Source organism: Saimiri boliviensis, chromosome 5, assembly GCF_048565385.1.
Source record: "Saimiri boliviensis isolate mSaiBol1 chromosome 5, mSaiBol1.pri, whole genome shotgun sequence".
Taxonomy (NCBI): domain Eukaryota; kingdom Metazoa; phylum Chordata; class Mammalia; order Primates; family Cebidae; genus Saimiri; species Saimiri boliviensis.
Window position 1 is genome coordinate 125,953,893 of NC_133453.1, and position 19,459 is coordinate 125,973,351.

Genomic DNA, 19,459 nt, shown 5'->3' on the forward strand with positions numbered 1-19,459 from the left:
GTTTCAGGCCCATTTAGCTCACATTATCCTGCCATTTTGCAGCCTCTTCTCCCCAAGCCCAACTGCACAGCAGCCCCCTAACGCCGTAGTCACTGTACCGTTCCTCAAGGATCTTCCGGGAACCCTTGTCCAGACTACCGTCTACTTTTCTAGCTTGCAGCCAGTGTCCTGGCTGTTTTAAAGTGTGGCTGACTCATTCACACCACCACCAACACAACACTCAGTCTGGCGTGTTCCCAGTGTCCTGGCTATGACATGGTCTCAAAAACTGCAGCTGACTGCACATGAGTGATTAGACAACGCCTTGAACCCACCCTAAGATAGTCTGCCTTTCCCTTCTTTCCTTCCTTCCTCCTTTTTTTCTCTCTTTTCCTGTTTTTCTTTTTTCTTTCCTTTCCTTTATCCCCCTCCCTTCCTTTCCTCTTCTTCCCTCCCTTCTCTCTCTCCACACACAGATGATCTCTGTATGCCAGGCGCTATTCTAAGTGCTCACAAACATTAATTCATTCCATTCTCATATCAACTTTGTGAAGTAGGAACTATTATCAACATTATACAGGGAAGGAAGCTGAGGTAGAGAGAGGTTAAGTACCTTGTCCAAGGTTGAGCAGCTTGTCAACGTCATTTGACCACTGGCATGTGAAACAGGTGAGTTATATTTTTTAGAATATTAGTTATCATTAATTGAAGCCTTCCTAATAGGCATAACTGTCCCCTTCTCTGACACACAAGCGGAAGTGTCATAGCTGGAAGGAGCAGCATGGTTTACGAAGGGAGAAAGGACCTGACTGGGTGGTGGTCCGAAGCCCAGGAAGCAGCTTCTGGGGAAACAGCAGCAGTGTCTGGGGTTCCAGGAAGCGCACGAGAGTCCTGCTGAGCTGAAAAGCAGGGAAGCAGCTGCGGGGAGCAAGGCTGGAGTCACGCAGGCCAGAGCCTTAAATGTCTCGGTAGGACCAGCTGCCCTGAGCGGGAGCTAGAACCGGATCTCCTCGAGGTGGGCTTGCGGACTGGACAGAGACCAGGGAGGCGGCGGGGCTCGGGGAGGGAGGAGAGACTATGGGTCACCCGGGGCTCACGGGGCCGGGCCAAGGAAGGGGCGGGGCTCGGGGAGGGAGGAGAGACTGTGAGTGACCTGGGGCTCGCGGGGCAGGGCCAAGGGAGGGGCGGGGTTCTGGAAGGCAGGGCGCGACTGTGGAGGACCCGGGGCTCGCGGGGCAGGGCTAGGGGAAGGGCAGGGTTCGGGGTTCGGGGTTCGGGGGCGGGGTGTTCACGGCGACACCAAAAGGCAGGCAGGGTCTCCGGGATCCCTGCTGTGTCCTCTGGAGAGGCCGCGGGGGCGGGCCGGGGGCGGGGCCGGCCGGCGGCGGCCAAGTTCAGTCCCGCTCTCCGCACGCCAGGGTCGGGTGCTCGCCAGCATGTCCTTCGTCCCGGTGGCCGCGGATTCCGACTTCCCCGTCCACAACCTGCCCTACGGCGTCTTCTCCACCGGAGGCGACGTGAGCAGAGGGGCTTCGGCTTCCGAGCGCGGGGAGGGAGTGGAGTGGAGTGGGGTGGGGGGCGGGGTGGAGGCGTGGGCCGTTTTTCTCCTAAGATCCGTTCCCCGAGCGTGCCTGTGGGCTCCAGTCCCGCCCCGTAACCTTCTAGCTGTGCACGTGATGTAACTTTTCAGCCTCAGTGTCCGCAGCTTTGCTGAGAATTAAATGCAAAATGAAATGAAGCGTGCCTCTCTCCCAGACGAGCAGAGCCAGCAGGATTCTGCCACCCGAAGCTGCCGCACAAAGGCGTGCAGCCTGCGCCAAGAGACCAGATCAGGGCCGGTGGTTCATCTCGCTGGGTAGCCTCTAACCCTAGAACGCGGGAAATGTTAACCGGTATGCGTAGCAGCCCAGAGGGGCGTGCGTATTTCCTGGCTTAGAGCTCTGAGATCTAAGATGGCAAGTGTCTTTGCCTTTAGCTGGAATTCTTTCACCTCCTGGTGAGGGCCCCCTGGCATTTCTCTACTGATCAGAAGAAACAGGGCAGGGAAACAAACTTTTTAAGTCAGTGTAGTCTGACTGGTAGAAAGAAGTATTTGAAAACTGGGGGTATCAGCAAATAGATAATAAGAGGGTCCCTAGGTTGGAAAAGCAGATTCCCTTGGCTTTGTTGATGGTATTTTGGGCTTAGATTTCTGCCCCCAGCTTTAAAGGTAAACTCCTGATTCAGCTCTGTAAGCCATAGAACCCTAGAAACAGGAAATGCTTGCTAAATCAGTGGTCTGGCAGCTGGCTTCTTCCTGGGAAGTGGGGTCCCTTCCCTCCCCCATGGCTTATCATTGGACGCAACTGGCTTGCCTTTGTGGGCCTGTCTGCGGGGAGTGCCTTGGTCTAGAAGAGTCAGTTTGTGGTTTCACAACTGGCTGGGCTGACCAGATGTTGCAAGGACACAGAAAGTGGACACTCAGTCCCCTGGAGGACACAATCTGAGGCATGTGATGGGTTGTTTACCCTTTCTGGAGACAGAGCCCTCCCTCTGCCCGCCTCGAACACCTTGCCCTCAGCAGATGTGTCCTCCCACACCTTTCCTGGGAGCACAAATCCATGAGACAGAAACATTTGTGAGAGGCAGGCACACCCCAGTAGGGAGCTCTGACTTGCTTTCTCAGATCGAATTAATGTCCCTTAGAGTGTGGCTCGGCCCTTTCAGACACCATGTCCTGCCATTTCAACATCAGAATGTGCAGGGCAGCTGCTACTGATGTCTGGGAGAGAGAGCCCCATCCCGCTCTCATCTCAGAGAGTGCTGGTGGGGGACAGTTGGCCCCTTTGGCATTCCAGCTGAACAGGCTTCATCTAGAGCTTTCTCTGCAGGCATGTGGATATTCCATCGGTGATGGCTGCCTTGCCCGGTTAGACTAGTTGCCAAGGCAAAACCTCCCTTCCCCCATGTCAGCAGCCAGCCCTTCCTAATTTGAGTGGAACAACAGTGAATCCAGCCATCACTTTTTCATTTTTTTATTCAGCGAATGCTTACGGACCCCAACTCTTGTCCAGACCTTGCCTGGGCTGGGAGTTGGGGATCAAAGACACAGAAGACATCTTCCCTCCATTTCTGGTTGCTCATTGACTCGTAAGATGTATAGGGGTGCTCTCTGTGAAGGCAGGGCTGGTGGCCTTCCCCTGGATTTTCTGAGGACGGGATTGTAGTAGAGTGGAGCTGCTCTGCTGAGTGCCTTGTTAAATAAAGTCCCTGGGGTCTGGCCCTGCCACTGCCTCCTGGCTGCCGCTCTCTTTAGCCTGGTACCGAGAAGATGCTCTGTAAATATTTGCGGCATGAATAGTGTTGATCCTGTGTCTGTTCTTGTGGGGAGAGATTCACAGATATTAATTGAATTCTCGCAATAAACCCACTGTGAAGTTATTATTCCCATTCTACAGATGAGGAAACGGAGGCCCAGACAGGCAAAGCATCATGCTCCAGAGCTCACAGCCAGTAGGAGGCAGATACGGGGTTGATCCCCACATCCGTCAGCCTCCCACTCCCATACTTCCCCCTGTATGTCAGGCTGAGAGTTGGGTAATGCTTTCCTTTGGACAACTTTATATCAGATATAACCAACTGTTATACAACAGAGGCAATACGCATTCATTCTCTGGAAGTCAGGCACATGGAGTCTCTCTCCTTAGTTTGTCGCCCTCAAGTTGCACATGGGAAACTGACACATAGAGAGGACCAGGGACTTGTCCAAGACCATAAGATGGTGAATGAGGGAGCAGACTTGGAGCCCGGGAATCCTGGATCTGACCCACGAGCCCCCTCTAGTTTCGTGCTGAAGAAAATAACTCCCAAGGTTGAAAGTAGAGGGAATCACTCTCTCAGACTTTTCCGGGGTCCTCAGGTCATAGTTTGAAGCACAAGGGCGGTAACTCACTACCCGGTGCTTCTGGGCTTGTTTGCATTTGAGGTAGCAGGCAGCCGCGCTTGTGACCCCATTTTGGAGGTTGCTCAGCGGAAGTGGCTCCTTCTTGCCTTCAGCTGGGTGCGGGGACCAGGGTCAGAGATGTGGCCCAAGTGTCTGTCCTGCACATTCCCTGAGTGGAAAGCCACTCGGATCCGGGTGGTTCAGCTCTTTGCCTACTGCAGATTTGCCATTTTCAGGAGGGGAGACTGAGGCCCAGGGAGCTGGCAGTGGGGCTGAGCATGGGTAGCTAAGCTCTCCAGGCAGCCCTCTCTAGGATAGGCTCTGCTGGGACCTCAGATGAGTGCGGCTCTGGTTTACCCCTCATCCCAAGAGCTGACATGCATGGAGGAATGGCCGTCTTTTCTCGGCCCATCCAAATAAGCAGCCAGTGGAGATAAGGCGAGCCAGTAATCCCACCACTAAGCTCACCGGCACTGAAATGGCCAAGCTGGTCGTTCGGGAGAGCTGGAAGCCTGGCTCAGGACAGAGCCCCAGGAAGCTTGCAGACATGCCCTCTGGTTGTTTGTTGACCAGCAAAGCTCAGGGTTGTGGGGACAAAGACCAGACCTTACAAATATTTAAGACATCTTTGCTGATGCTTGGATTTTACGGTGCAGAAAGGAACTTCCCCTGGATTTTCTGAGCAGTCTGGCTTCCTGCAGCTCCCTTTTTGACTTCTCCTCCATTTGAGCCACAACAGAGCTGATTAATCCAAGCCACTTGGCCCTCAGCACTGTGCGCTGGACACTCACTCTTCACTGCACAGCCGAATTACCCTGAGCCAAGGCCCAGGTTAAACCTGGAAAAGAATCCAACCTCCTGGTGAGGTGGTGAGCTCCTCATCACCGGAGGCATTTATGTAATGCCTGGGGAACTTTGCAGGGGACTTTGTCCAGCAGGGACCAGGCTGGCTGCTCTTCCTCAAGTCCAAGGGCTATTTGATTTATTTCCCATTCAGGGAACACAGATTCTTTTTCCTTTTGAGTCCTGGCAGCAGAGATGGCACAAGGGAGCTGGGACAGGTTGCTGAGGATGTGGTTCCTCCGTCCACTGTGCATACAGGGACATCTAAAGGGGGACCCTGGGGTCATCAATAGACAGGCTTTCGGAGTAAATGAACCAAGCCCCGCCAGGGGCTTTTTCTGATGCTGACTATGTCGTCATCCTCCCAGCCAAGACCGAGGATAGGCGTGGCTATTGGCGAGCAGATCCTGGACCTCAGCGTCATCAAGCACCTCTTCACTGGACCTGTCCTCTCCAAACACCAGGATGTCTTCAGTGAGGTAAGACATTGTGAAACAGGCCAGGCGTGGTGACTCACACCTGTACTCCCAGCACTTTGGAGGCCGAGGTGGGTCAGGAGTTCGACACCAGCCTGACCAATATTGTGAAACCCTGTCTCTACTAAAAATATAAAAGTTAGCCAGGCGTGGTGGCGGGTGCCTGTAATCTCAGCTACTCAGGAGGCTGAGTCAGGAGAATCACTTGAACCTGGGAGGCGGAGGTTGCAGGGAGCTGAGGTATCACGCCCCTGCAATCTAGCCTGGGTGACAGAGCGAGACTGCATCTCATTAAAAAATAAATAAATAGCCGGGCGCGGTGGCTCAAGCCTGTAATCCCAGCACTTTGGGAGGCCGAGGTGGGTGGATCACGAGGTCAAGAGATCGAGACCAACCTGGTCAACATGGTGAAACCCCGTCTCTACTAAAAATACAAAAAATTAGCTGGGCATGGTGGCGCGTGCCTGTAATCCCAGCTACTCAGGAGGCTGAGGCAGGAGAATTGCCTGAACCCAGGAGGCGGAGGTTGTGGTGAGCCGAGATCGCGCCATTGCACTCCAGCCTGGGTAACAAGAGCAAAACTCCGTCTCAAAATAAGTAAGTAAGTAAGTAAGCAAATAAATAAATAAATAAATAAAACAAAACAGCTTGTTCCCGACCTCAGTGGCACTTACTGTGGATGCCAACAGGAAAATGCTCCTTATATTCCATTTTCTTTTTTTCTTTTTTTTTTTTTTTGAGGCGGAGTTTCGCTCTTGTTACCCAGGCTGGAGTGCAATGGCGCGATCTCGGCTCAGCGCAACCTCCGCCTCCTGGGTTCAGGCAATTCTCCTGCCTCAGCCTCCTGAGTAGCTGGGATTACAGGCACGTGCCACCATGCCCAGCTAATTTTTTGTATTTTTAGTAGAGACGGGGTTTCACCATGTTGACCAGGATGGTCTCGATCTCTCGACCTCGTGATCCACCCGCCTCGGCCTCCCAAAGTGCTGGGATTACAGGCTTGAGCCACCGCGCCCGGCTTTATATTCCATTTTCAACAGAGGTCCTGCCATTGGAGGTCTCAGAGGTCTTGGATAAGGCTAAGGTTGTTTTGAGACAGACAAGCTAGTAGGAGGTGGCCCTGGGACAACTCAGGGCGGCTTCTCACCTCTGGGCGAGTTCCTAGATGAAAAAATTATTGGTGTCTGCAGTCCTGGATCGTTCCTACTTGTCTCTGAGATGAAGCTTTTCAGGCACTCTGGTTACTTTCCTTGCCAAGCTATTGGGGCCTCTGCCTGTCCAAGGCCTGTGAGGGTCCCCGAGGGAGGGAGCTGTGAACCCCGGCCTCCAGTTCTGCAGAAGCAGCCAGGGAGGAGTCAGCCCGGAAGGACATGTTCACAAGGGATGGGCACGAATTTGCTTCCCTGTAAATGGTCCGCTACTTTGACAGAGCGTCTTCTCATTGCATGGGTCAGGAAGGAGGGTGGGATTTATGGGTACCTCTGTGTGCCAGGAGCTTCATACACATCCTCTCCTTCAATCCTCCCAACCACCCTCTGGCATAGGAATTGGAATTCCTACAGAGACCTGAGCATCCAGATGGGGACCTGCACTTCCGGAATGAGACAGTTTCCCCAAGCAGCACAGCTAGAAGTTTCAGAGCTGAGGCTGGAACTCTGACTCTTAGAACCTACAAGCGCTTTTTCTGCTGTGCCTCACTGGCTACAAAACCTCTTCTTTTTTTAAATTAAAAAACCTCTCATACTCAGCTGGTCATCATCAGCGTCATCTGTGCCCTTGTCTAGTTTCTAGAGTAGGAAAGAGTTCCGGTTTTTTTTTTTTGAGACGAACCCTCTGTCTGTTGTCCAGGCTATAGTACAGTGGCATGATCAGAGCTCACTGTAGCTTCAGCCTCCCTAGGCTCAGGTGATCCTCCCCCGTCATCTTCCCGAGTAGCTGGGAGGCTGCATGGTGACATGCATCCCAGGGGCATGTCACCATGGCTAAGTTTTGCATTTTTAGTGGAGATATGGTTTTGCCGTGTTGCCCAGGCTGGTCTCAAGCTCCTGAGCCCAAGTGACCTCCAGGTCTCAGTCTCCCAAAGTGCTGGGATTAAAGGCATGAGCCACCACATCCAGCCTATTACAATAAAAATTTATAGAGGCTGGGCATGGCGGTTCACACCTGTAACCCCAGCACTTTGGGAGGCCGAGGCAGGCGGATCACTTGAGGTCAGGAGTTCGAGACCAGTCTGGCCAACATGGTGAAACCCCCTCTGTATTAAAAATACAAAAATTAACTGGGCATGGTGGCGCGTGCCTGTAATCCCAGCTACTCGGGAGGCTGAGGCAGTAGAATTGCTTGAACCCAGGAAGCAGAGGTTGCAGTGAGCTGAGATCACATCAGTGTACTCCAGCCTGGATGACAGAATGGGAAAATTTTTTTTTTTTTTTGAGACGGAATTTCGCTCTTGTTGCCCAGTCTGGAGTGCAATGGCGCGATCTCGGCTCACCGCAACCTCCACCTCCTGGGTTCAGGCGATTCTCCTGCCTCAGCCTCCTGAGTAGCTGGGATTACAGGCACACACCACCATGCCCAACTAATTTTTAGTATTTTTAGTAGAGACGGGGTTTCACCATGTTGACCAGGATGGTCTCGATCTCTTGACCTCGTGATCCACCCGCCTCAGCCTCCCAAAGTGCTGGGATTACAGGCTTGAGCCACCGCGCCCGGCTGGAAAATTTTTTTTAATAGAGATGAAGTCTTACTATATTGCTCAGGCTGGTCTTGAACTCCTGGCCTCAAGTAATCTTTCGCTTTGGCCTCCCAATGTGCTGGGATTCCAGACATGAGCCGCCATACCTGGTCCAAAACCTCTTAACTGATGTGAAACGAATTCGTTTGGACTGGATCACTCTGCAGGCGGGAGTGTGCCTCTCTTGGAAGGACATAGTCACCTTCCACTGTGGGCCGGGCCAAGCGTAGCCCAGTTGCTGAGCCTGGTAGCAGCTCCTGGGCTTGGACAATTGGTGCAGGTGCACGAGGGCACGAGGCAACATCAAGAGAGTATATGCTTTTCTCCAGCTTGATGAGCCGACTACAAAACTAAGAGCGGAGGTGCTGAGAGTTTGAGTCAGCGGGAGAGACGGGGTGGGGGCCGGCCGGCTCCTGGCCTCCCATCGGCAGGAGGGATCCTCTCCAAGCTTTCCTGGGTGTGATCTTTCTCCCTGTTTTGGTCTTAGCCTACGCTCAACAGCTTCATGGGCCTGGGGCAGGCTGCCTGGAAGGAGGCGAGAGTGTTCTTGCAGAACTTGCTGTCTGTGAGCCAACCCAGGCTCAGAGATGACACGGAGCTTCGGAAGCGGTAAGAAGCACGTGGTCATTGGCAGGGAGGAGGGGCTGCAGCAGGGGGGAGGATGAGGACTGTGTGCTGGTCAGTGCCATTCTGTGTCATGGCTTGGCAACCTTGGTGTGGTCAAGTCAGACCTGACCCCATCCAGCCCCTGCCTGGGCTGGATGTTGATGGGAGGGTGCAGGGAGCACTCAGACTGCCCCTGCCTGGGCTGGATATCGATGGGAGGGTGCAGGGAGCACTCAGACTGCTCCTGCCTGGGCTGGATATCGATGGGAGGGTGCAGGGAGCACTCAGACTGCCCCTGCCTGGGCTGGATATCGGTGGGAGTGCACAGGGAGCACCCAGATTGCCCCTGCCTGGGCTGGATATCGATGGGAGGGTTCAGGGAGCACTCGGATTGCCCCTGCCTGGGCTGGAGCTGCCCAAGCTAGGCCAGGCCAGGCCCATTGGCCCTCTCTCTTACTCAGCCAGCCGTCATCAGCGTCCTCTGGGCCCTCATCTGGTTGCTAGAGTAGGAAAGAGTTCCCACTTGTCTAGTCCCGTTTGTTAGGGTAGAATAAAGAAACAGCTTCAGGGGACGGATGCCCTCTCAGCTGTGAAAGGTTCAGCATAGTTCTGGCCCCAGGCCAGCCTGGAGGTGCCCACTGGAGATGGCTGATCATCTTGGGGATAGTTGGGACTGAGCCTGTGGGTGGGACTGCGCTTTGCTGCCTACTTGACTTTGAAGCCGCCGGTTCTGTGTTTCAGTGCATTCGTCTCCCAGGTGTCTGCCACGATGCACCTTCCAGCTGCCATAGGTGAGTGCAGTGTCTTCAGCAAGACGAGAACGGAGCAGCTTTGTGGGCCAAGAGGGTTGGCCAGGGGCTTCGGCGCTGGGTCTGCATGGAGGGTCCTTCCCGGGGGAGGAGGTGGAGGAGGGGCTCTGGGGCTGTGTCCCGCTTCCCATCACTGACCTTTCTCAGCACTCAGGCTGTATCTTGCCTCAGGTGGTGAGTTACAGGCTGTTCTAGTTCATGACGAGCTACATGGCTCCCTGCATGGCAAATGGCTGTCCTTCCCCCCAAAGGCTACAGGACAAGTTCTCCGAGCTCAGTCTGTGAGTCAGCAGTTTTAAGGAAAGAGGCCACAGGGCTGTGAAGGGCCCTGTTTTGAGCACGTGGCAGGATGTGTGGTTGGAGCGTCATTCAGGAAGCTGGAGCTGTTGAAACTCAGCCTGAAGCAGAGAGAGGCCGGCGCAGCCCAAAGCACCGCCTGCCTTGTGCACAGGCCTCCTCTGCTGGGTCACCTGGGTACCTGTGAGCTGAGGAAGGGGCCGGTTGACCCTCCCCTGGGGTATACTGCCTCTCTGGAAGAGTCCTCCGCTGCTGGGCTGCTTCGGCTGAATTGGCTGGAGGATGGGGTTGGGGACAGGAGCCCAGTCACCCGCCTCCTCCTAGCCCCTCTCATTCCCCCGTCTCATGCACTCATGGGACTCTGCCATGTTTTGGCAAACCGTCTGCTGCACAAAGCAGATGTCTTTCAGAGATTCCGCATCATGTCTGGTTGACCGATGATGCTTTTCTATTTTTTTGTGTGATGGATTTATTCTTTTGAAAAATCTCTCTGCTATTACTTCTGCGCATGGGGACGAAAGACGGGAAACAGCAGCGAAGGCTCCACCTGCCCCATGGATTTTTCTTCCTCTCCACATCCTTCACCACAACCATTGCTAGTCTAGGCTGTTGGTATTGGTAAATACCCAGCTGTTTTGTTTTGTTTTTTTTTAAGATGGGGTTTCACCATGATGGCCAGGCTGGTTTTGAACTCCTGACCTCAGGTGATCCGCCCACCTCGGCCTCCCAAAGTGGTAGGATTACAGGCGTGAGCCACAGCTCCCGGCCCTGTTTTTTGTTTTTTTTTTTTTGAGGAGAGATTTAGGAAGATAAAACAGGTAGACTGTCCCAGCTGGTTTTTCATGCAGATTTTTAATTCTCCGAATGGTAGATGATGCCTGCAGCTTGCTGGCCACCGCGTTCAGTTCATCATAATCGACAGGCACTGATTAGCGTCCACAGCATGCAAGTCCTTGTCCTTGGAACTGGGGCAGAGTCTAAGAAATGAGGACTGGGCTAGGGCTGTCCTGGAAGGGTCGCAGGCCAGCAAAGGTGTACACACACATAACCTGAGCACCCGTTGCGAAGCGAAGCCTGCCCCAGAAGGATTCAGGGGGGAGGTTTGGAGGGGGCAGAGATCCTGATAGAGAGAGCAGGGAGGGCTTCAGGGAGGAGGGGCCCTCAAAGAATTGCCAGGATTTGAATACCCAGGGCCAAGGGAGAAGTCGGTCAGCACAGGCATGGTGAGGGAGCCTGTAGGGACTTGGGAATGGCAGTTGTGTGCGGTGAAAGTCGGGAGCCTGAGAAGGGGGGTGGAGTCAGCCACTTGGTATTTACATTCCACTGTCAGTTTCAGAAGGTTTAGACTCCTGACTTCTTAATTGTTTCCCAGTTGAGGGCTCTAAAAACAAATCTTCAGTGAGGATATTGTATGTTGCATTTGGTGCTGTCACTGCTGAGTAGTGGATGCAGGCTGGGCTCCGGGCTGTGTAAACACTATTGTGTGCCCGCTCCTGGCTCCTGTGCTTGGAACAGTCCGTTCTTCTGAGGCTCCTGGGTTGCTGATGGGATCTCTTGGGTCTTTGCTCTGCAGGAGACTACACAGACTTCTATTCCTCTCGGCAGCACGCAACCAACGTCGGAGTCATGTTCAGAGGCAAGGAGAATGCGTTGATGCCAAATTGGTATGTCCCGAGGCAAATGTTTGCATAAGTTCAAAGTCTGCCTTTTCATTTCCAACAGCATGTTTACCTCAGGAGCTGCCAAGTTCTTCTTAAAGTAAACAGGGGAGGAAAAGCAGTTACAATGTTGCAACCTCTGGAAGCCTTGGTCTCCGCTTCTGGTCTCCTGCTCAGTTTGGCTCAGTACCTGCTGTGGGGTCGAAGGGCAAGTCCCTTAAGCTCCTTTGGACAGCAGGGGTTGGAATTGGATTCCCTGAATCACTACGCTGCTTCTAGAGTCTTTCATTTATAAGCTGTGTATATTGTATTGTGGGCAAGTCTTAGACTCTGGCATGTTCCAGACTTACATGTTCTGAGGAATGCGAAACCTCAAATGTGCCCAGTGCTGTATATTCCTCAACATGTGATCCATTTCGTTCATCTGTTCCATTCTTCTAGTAGTTCTGTGATGTCACAAGGCCATGATGGTAAGCCCCATTTTACGGACGGGGAAATGGGCTCAGAGAAAGATCAGCTTGCCTGAGCACGACAGGACCAAAGCCTGTCCCTCCGCCCCGGGATCCGGCCGTTGACCAAGCTGAGGTTGCAAAGCTGGGATCCTTTCCCTTTGTTCCATGTTGTGCCTTGGATGTGATCGTTCCTTGGAGCTGAAGAGCCTGGACACAGAGAAGGGCATACGCCCCAGGCCCGGTGCCGCCAGCCACACACAGGAGCTGGGGTAGGGACAGGGCTTTACTCTCTCTCTCTCGAGTGTTTCCAGGAGGCTATGCCATGACGGGAACAGTCTGTTAGAACGAAGATGAAGCAGAAGGAAAGGGAGAGAGAGCAGTTCCAAGCCAGAGATGTTGAGAAACAATGCCAAGGTTGCAGAACAAGGTGAATCTGAGGCCAGAACCCAGGCTCCACGTTCCAGGCTTCCACGTGAGACAGGCAAATATCAGAGACTCTTGCCTTGTACATGCTTCAGGCTATGATTTCCCCACCCAGCTTCAACCTGTCTATCTGTGTGTCCTTGGTGGTGATGACCCGGTGGACTGCCCAGCCCCAGAAGAGCTGGCTGTCACCCGTGTGCCACAATCCCAGTAGCCAGTGTGCAGGGGCACCAGGAAGGGAGAGGAGAGCTGGGACCTGGAAAATGAGTGTTGACTGTGGCTGAAACCGTGTGTGGGGTCCGCAGCCATCCCTGCCCCCGGTCCTTCTGCAGAGTAAGAGCAAACAGGCCTTCTCTAGCCATGTTTGATGCAAGATGACCTGCAGCTGTGACTTTTCACAGCCTTTAATAAAGGCTATGCAGCCTTTATTATAAAGGTAACATACATTTATTGGAATTAACCCAAACACTACAGAAAATGTGTAAAGTAAAACATTTACAATTTAAAATGTGTCTACTCTTTGACCAGCAATGCTCACTTTTCCTGCATGTATCCTGCAGAAATAAAAGCACCAGTGGGTTCTATCCAAGAGCAAGCATGTTAATTAGCAGAGTTTCTAGTGACCCAGAGCTGGCAGTCATCGGAATGTTTATTGGTGGAGGAATGGTTGAAAAATGGGTCTGTTCACAATATGAAATGTTTTGTAGCTACTGAAAGATTTAAATCAAGCGAGATGTGCATTGATCTATGTTAAGTGAAATAGGTAAACTATAGGCAGTTATGTAAAGTGTGTCTCACTTTTATGGAAGGACAAGGAATGTATATGCACATGCACACTGTATTAGTTTCCTGTTGCTGCTGTAACAAATCACCAAACATGTGGTGGCTTAAAACACAAATATATTGTCCTCTAGTTCTGGAGGCCGGAAGTCTGAAGTCAGTCTCACTGGCTAAAGTCAGGGTGTCTGCAGCGCTGTTTCCTTCCGGAGGTTCTAGGAGAGAATCCATTTCCTTGGTTTTTCAGCTTTAGAGGTTGCCTATATCCCTTGGCTTTTGGCCCCTTCCTCACGTCACTCCAACCACTTGCTTCCACTGTTAATCTCCTGCTTCCTCCTTTGACCTTGCTTCTGACTTATGAGGACCCTTGTGATGACATTTAGGGCTCACCCAAATAACCAGGGACAGTATCCCTATCTCAAGATTCCTAACTTAATCCGATCTGCAAAACCCTTTTTGGCCCGTAATAATATCCACAGGGTCCAGGGATTAGGATCTGGATCTCTTTTGGAGGGCCGTTTTTCAGCTTAGCACACCCACTCACACACACGGGCACACACTTGTACATACATTATTTCCATAGGCTGATATGAGCATAGAGAAAGGCAAAAAATATTAGACTCCAGATGAACATTGCTTTCCTCAGGGGAGTGGCTGGATGGGGAGAGAGTACTAACTCCTTTTTTCATCTGAATTGTTTAAATTATTACATGCCATGTCATTGCATGCAATTGAATTTTATAATTTAATCCAATAAGGGAACCACAGTGGGTGAAAAAGGGAGCTCTTCCTCAGCCACTCAGCAGAGGCAACGCCTGAGCAAGCTGGGCCGCCTGTACGTTGCTCCAGGATGCACGTGCCTGCCCACATGTATGCACACGTGCGTGTGATTTTATTTCCTTAGTTAACGAAACGAGACTCTGCTGAAATTTGCTTTTTTCTTTCTTTCTTTTTTTTTTTCTTTTTGAGACGGAGTTTCGCTCTTGTTACCCAGGCTGGAGTGCGATGGCGCGATCTCGGCTCACCGCAACCTCCGCCTCCTGGGTTCAGGCAATTCTTCTGCCTCAGCCTCCTGAGTAGCTGGGATTACAGGCACGCGCCACCATGCCCAGCTAGTTTCTTGTATTTTTAGTAGAGACGGGGTTTCACCATGTTGACCAGGATGGTCTCGATCTCTTGACCTCGTGATCCACCCGCCTCGGCCTCCCAAAGTGCTGGCATTACAGGTTTGAGCCACTGCGCCCAGCCCGAAATTTGCTTTTTTCACTTCATTATTGACATCACTGACATATCACCATGTAAATAAGTTTAAATCTGCCTCAGTCTTCTACAAAATAAATTTTTGGGGGTAGGTCATATAAGCCAAATACACAGCAAAATATCATTTTTATATAAAGATACAAAAATATGGCTGGGTGCGGTGGCTCACGCCTGTAATCCCAGCACTTTGGGAGGCCGAGGTGGGCAGATCATGAGGCCAAGAGATCGAGACCATCCTGGCCAACATGGCGAAACCCCGTCTCTACTAAAAATACAAAAAATAGCCGGGCGTGATGGTGTGCCCCTGTGGTCCCAGCTACTCGGGAGGCTGAGGCGGAAGAATCGCTTGAACCCAGGAGGTGGAGGTTGCGGTGAGCCGAGATCGCGCCACTGCACTCCAGCCTGGCAACAGAGCGAGACTCCGTCTCAAAAAAAAAAAAAAACCCACAAAAATATGGTACAGTAATGAAAGTACATATAGGGAATTGAGGACCGTGCGAGTTTCCTCGAGAGTGCGGGGCAGGAAAGGAAGGAAGGAGAGTGAGAGCAGGGAGGAGTCCCAAAGATGCGTCGCGCTGGATTAGCCAAGTGTTACTTCCTTAGCTCCTTGGTGGCACTGGTGTCATTACACGTTTTTGTATGTCATAAATATTGCAAAATAATTTATCAAACATTAACAAAAATTAAAAGCAACAAAAAGAGTTAATATATATAGATGGTTGAGAATAAAAGATACTTAAGGGTAAATAAACAGTGGGAAAAAACAGAATTCAACCACCTCTAGGCCACCATGCTGTTCCCTTCTCCAGAGGCAAAACTGTTTGGTAATCGGTGACATATATATATTTTCTTTTTCTTTTTCTTTTTCTGAGACAGAGTCTCGCCTGGCCACCCCGGCTGGAGTGCAGTGGCACGACATTGTTTCTCTGCAGCCTGGACCTCCCAGGTTGAAGCCATCCTCCCGCCTCGGTCCCCTGAGTAGCTGGGGCTAAAGGCACGCGCCACCACGCCTGGCTAATTTTTGTATTTTTTGTAGAGATGGGGTTCCGCCCTGTTGACCAGGCTGATCTCAAACTCGTGGACGCAAAGCGATCCGCCTGCCTTGGCCTCCTAGATTGCTGGGAGAACAGGTGTGAGCCGCCGTGCCTGGCCGCCTTACCTGTTTTTTCACAGATGTTTTTCCATACTCTGCCAGTTTAATCTCTGCAGTCACTTCTCTGTTATTAGTTTAAAAGAGTGTTTTATAAGCGATAGAAATTAACCCTTTGTTGCAACACCTTGCAGATATTTCCCCCCAGTTTGTTATCTTTTTTCTTTGCCAGTCTTTCTAGATACAGAGTTTTGCATTTTTGTGAAGTCAAACATGTCAATCATTTTCCTTAGCGCATTTACTTTTAAGCAATGTTTAGAAAGGCTTTCTCCACCCCAAGAATTTGGAAGTTTTTTGTGGGTTTTTTTTTTTCTTTCTAGTGCTTGTACTAGCCTTTCTTTGTACATTTAGATCTTTTTTTTTTTCTTTTCTTTTCTTTTGTTTTTGTTTTTGTTTTTTTTTTTTTTTTTGGAGACAGAGTCTCACTTTGTTGCAAGGCGCCAGGCTGGAGTGCAGTGACACAATCTCAGCTCACTGCAGCCTCCGCCTCCCGGGTTCAAGCAGTTATCCTGCCTCAACCTCCCGAGTAGCTGGGACCACAGGCGCACGCCACCATGCCCAGCTAATTTTTATATTTTCAGTAGAGACGGATTTCACCATGTTGGCCAGGATGGTCTCGATCTCTTGACCTCGTGATCCACCCGACTCGGCCTCCCAAAGTGCTGGGATTACAGGCTTGAGCCACTGTGCCCGGCCTATTTTTTCTTGGGTTTTTTTTTTTTTCTTCTTACATTTAGATCTTGAATCCATCTGGATTTCCTTTCACATGTGAGGTGTGGTGTGGGTCTGTATCCATTTCCTGGGGCGGCTGGAAGAAAATGCCACAACAGGAAATTATCCCCTCAGTTCTGGAGGCCATAAGTGTGCGATCATGGTGTCACCAGGGGCGTCTCTCCCTGAAGCTTCTAGATGACTGTCCCTGTCCTCACTGGCTCTGGCTTCCGGGGGCTGCAGGCGTGCCTCGTGGCCGCGCCACTCCAGCCTCCGCCTGTCCTCCATGTTCACGTGGCCTCCTCCTCCTCCTCTGCCTTCTCTTCTAGCTCTAATAAGGATATTTCTAATTGGATTTACGGCCCACCTGGATAATCCAGGATGATTGCGTCTCAAGATCCTTAACTTGATTTTATCTACCAAGACTCTTTCCATGTTTTCTGGGAGTTAGGACGTGGCCATATCTCCTTTTTTTTTTTTTTTTTTTTTTTAGACGGAGTCTTGCTCTGTCACCTAGGCTGGAGTGCAGTGGTGCAATCTCGGTTCACTGCAACCTCCGCCTCCCGGGTTCAAGCGATTCTCCTGCCTCAGCCTTCAGAGTAGCTGGGATTACAGGTGTGCGCCACCATACCCGGGTAATTTTCGTATTTTTAGTAGAGATGGGGTTTCACCATGTTGCCCAGGCTGTTCTTGAACTCTTGGCCTTATGTGATCGGCCCACTTTGGCCTCCCAAAATGCTGGGATTACAAGCAGGAGCCACTGCGCCCGGCGTCCATGGCCCTGTCTTTTGGGGAGCTACCCCTGATTCCATTGCAGGGTCTAACTTATCCCATCGTCCAAGACATTTACCAATCTTTATCACATGCAGCATTTTCACCTGTGTATGGTTTTCATGGGTTTAGTTGATGTTTTTGATGAGTGCTATACTATTTTGAGCTGCTTTTTCGTGCGTTTTGACACCTGGGAGTGCTTTTATTTCCTGTTCCATATTTATGTCTTAAGAATGGAGCTCTTGAATATTCCAGTTGCCTGGGATCACTCTTCCGTCCTGTGCTGTGTGACCTATTCTCGGGGTGCCATTGTATCAGGTGGGGAGTGGGTTACCGAGGAAGCAGCAGAACTTCATGGTCAGACCTGGGTTTGAATCCCAGCATCACCACTTTGCGTTGGTGGCCCGAGCCAAGCCAGGGGCAGTCTCAGAGCCAGAATTTGTTCCCCGCTGGCTGACGATGCCAGCCGGGCAGGGCTCTTGTGAAGAGTACACAAAAGGGGAAAATAGCACAAGAAGCACCTCTCGTGGCTCCTGGGCTGAGCTAAGTGCTGTGTACGTGATTATCTGTTATTATTAGCTGTTTTTCGAGTATTTCTATCAGTGCCAAATTGGTGCTAGGGGTGAGGATAGGAGACAATTGTACTTCACCCCGAAGTACCTTTCGATTTTGTAAAAATTGTAGAAAAAACACACGTAACCTAAAATTTCCATCCTAGCCATTTTTAAGTATCTAGTGGTGTTAAGTATGGTCACAGTGTTACACAGCTGTCCCCACTGTCCATCTCCAGAACCCTTTCCGTCTTGCAAAACTGAAGCTCTGTGCCCATCAAACCCCAATTCCCCATGCCCCATCTCCTCCCAGCCTCTGGCAACCACCAGTCTACTTTCTGTCTCTACGAATTTGACTGCTCTAGGTACCTCATATAAGAGGAATCATGCAGTATTCATCCTTTTCGTGACTGGCTTATTTCACTGTGCATCGTGTCCTCCAGCTTCATCCATGCTATAGTGTGAGTCAGAATTTCCTTTCTTTCTTTTTCTTTTTTTTTTTTTTTGAGATGGAGTTTCACTCTTGTTACCCAGGCTGGAGTGCAATGGCGCGATCTCGGCTCACCGCAACCTCCGCCTCCTGGGTTCAGGCAATTCTCCTGCCTCAGCCTCCCGAGTAGCTGGGATTACAGGCACGCGCCACCATGCCCAGCTAATTTTTTGTATATTTTAGTAGAGACGGGGTTTCGCCATGTTGACCAGGATGGTCTCGATCTCTTGATCTCGTGATCCACCTGCCTCGGCCTCCCAAAGTGCTGGGATTACTTCCTTTTTTTTTTTTTTTTTGAGATGGAGTCTCGCTCTGTTGCCCAAGCTGGAGTGCAGTAGTGTGATCTTGGCTCACTGCAATCTTTACCTCCTGGGTTTAAGTGATTCTCCTGCCTCAGTTTCCCGAATAGCTGGGATTACAGGTGCACGCCACCATGCCCGGCTAATTTTTGTATTTTTGTAGAGAAGGGGGTTTCACTATGTTGGTGAAGCTAGTCTTGAACTCCTAACATCAGGTGATCTGCCCACCTTGGCCTTCCAAAGTGCTGGGATTACAGGCGTGAGCCACTGTGCCTGGCTCAGAATTTCCTTCCTTTTTGAGGCTGAATAATATTCCACTGTATGTACAGGCCACTGTTTGTTTATGCATTCATCCGTGGATGAAAACTTGTAAGCACCTTTTAATTTTCGAGCCATCTGTATATTGCGACTCTTTGTTTCTAATTTTTGAAGTTTTAAGGTTAATTGACACCATGTAACACCTCTGATGCCCTGCATTCTCTTACCTTCCTTTCTCAGGCTGCATTTACCAGTGGGTTACCATGGCCGGGCCTCCTCTGTCGTGGTGTCCGGCACTCCAATCCGAAGGCCCATGGGACAGATGCAACCTGATGACTGTAAGTGACCCAGCGTCCAGGCCCTGTTCCCACGCGGTGAGTTCTGTGGCCTGCTCACAGCAGCCTCTTTTCTGGTGTCATTCCAGCGAAGCCTCCTGTATATGGTGCCTGCAAGCTCCTGGACATGGAGCTGGAAATGGTAAGTGAGCTTGGCGTTTTATTGCTACGGGATCCACAGACATCTGGCGGGAGAGCCCTCTGGGGTGGCTGCCTGCGCCGTGAGCCGCCCAGTCCTCTCCTCATCCGCGTCGGCAACCACTCTGTGTCCCCACCTGGCCATCACAAGGATGGTCAGTCTTCATGACTTGCAGATTCTGTATTTGAGAATTCACCTACTTGCTAACATTTATTTGTAAGTCCAAGATTCATTTCACAGAGCTTTTGTGGGCACGTGTGGACGTGCGCAGAGCAGTGAAAAATTCAGCCGCCTGATGGGCACCTTACGCCCAGTTGAGGCTGGAGGAGTTGTCACACAGCGTTCTTGTCTCAGCACACGCTGAAAACACGTGCCCTCTGTGGTCTATTTGGTGCCATGTTTTTGGCATATCTGTGCTTTTCTGGCAGTGTTGCTGTTTGTTTATAATGGCCCCAAGAGCAGTGCTAAGTGTTCAGCGTCCCTACCATAGGAAGACTCTGAGGCACCTCATGGAGAAAA

The 19,459-nt window shown here is 51.2% G+C and overlaps 1 protein-coding gene across 1 annotated transcript in view; it reads left to right on the plus strand.

Moving 5' to 3' along the window:
- Window positions 1-1,281: 1,281 nt before the first annotated feature.
- The window catches only part of FAH (fumarylacetoacetate hydrolase), a 36,697-nt gene continuing 18,519 nt past the window's right edge, over window positions 1,282-19,459 (plus strand). The window contains exons 1-7 of the mRNA XM_003921684.4: window positions 1,282-1,496; window positions 5,113-5,223; window positions 8,442-8,563; window positions 9,302-9,351; window positions 11,240-11,330; window positions 18,707-18,804; window positions 18,891-18,943. Coding sequence (XP_003921733.1) covers window positions 1,416-1,496; window positions 5,113-5,223; window positions 8,442-8,563; window positions 9,302-9,351; window positions 11,240-11,330; window positions 18,707-18,804; window positions 18,891-18,943 — 606 coding nt within the window. The 5' untranslated portion in view covers window positions 1,282-1,415. The remainder of the gene's footprint in view (window positions 1,497-5,112; window positions 5,224-8,441; window positions 8,564-9,301; window positions 9,352-11,239; window positions 11,331-18,706; window positions 18,805-18,890; window positions 18,944-19,459) is intronic.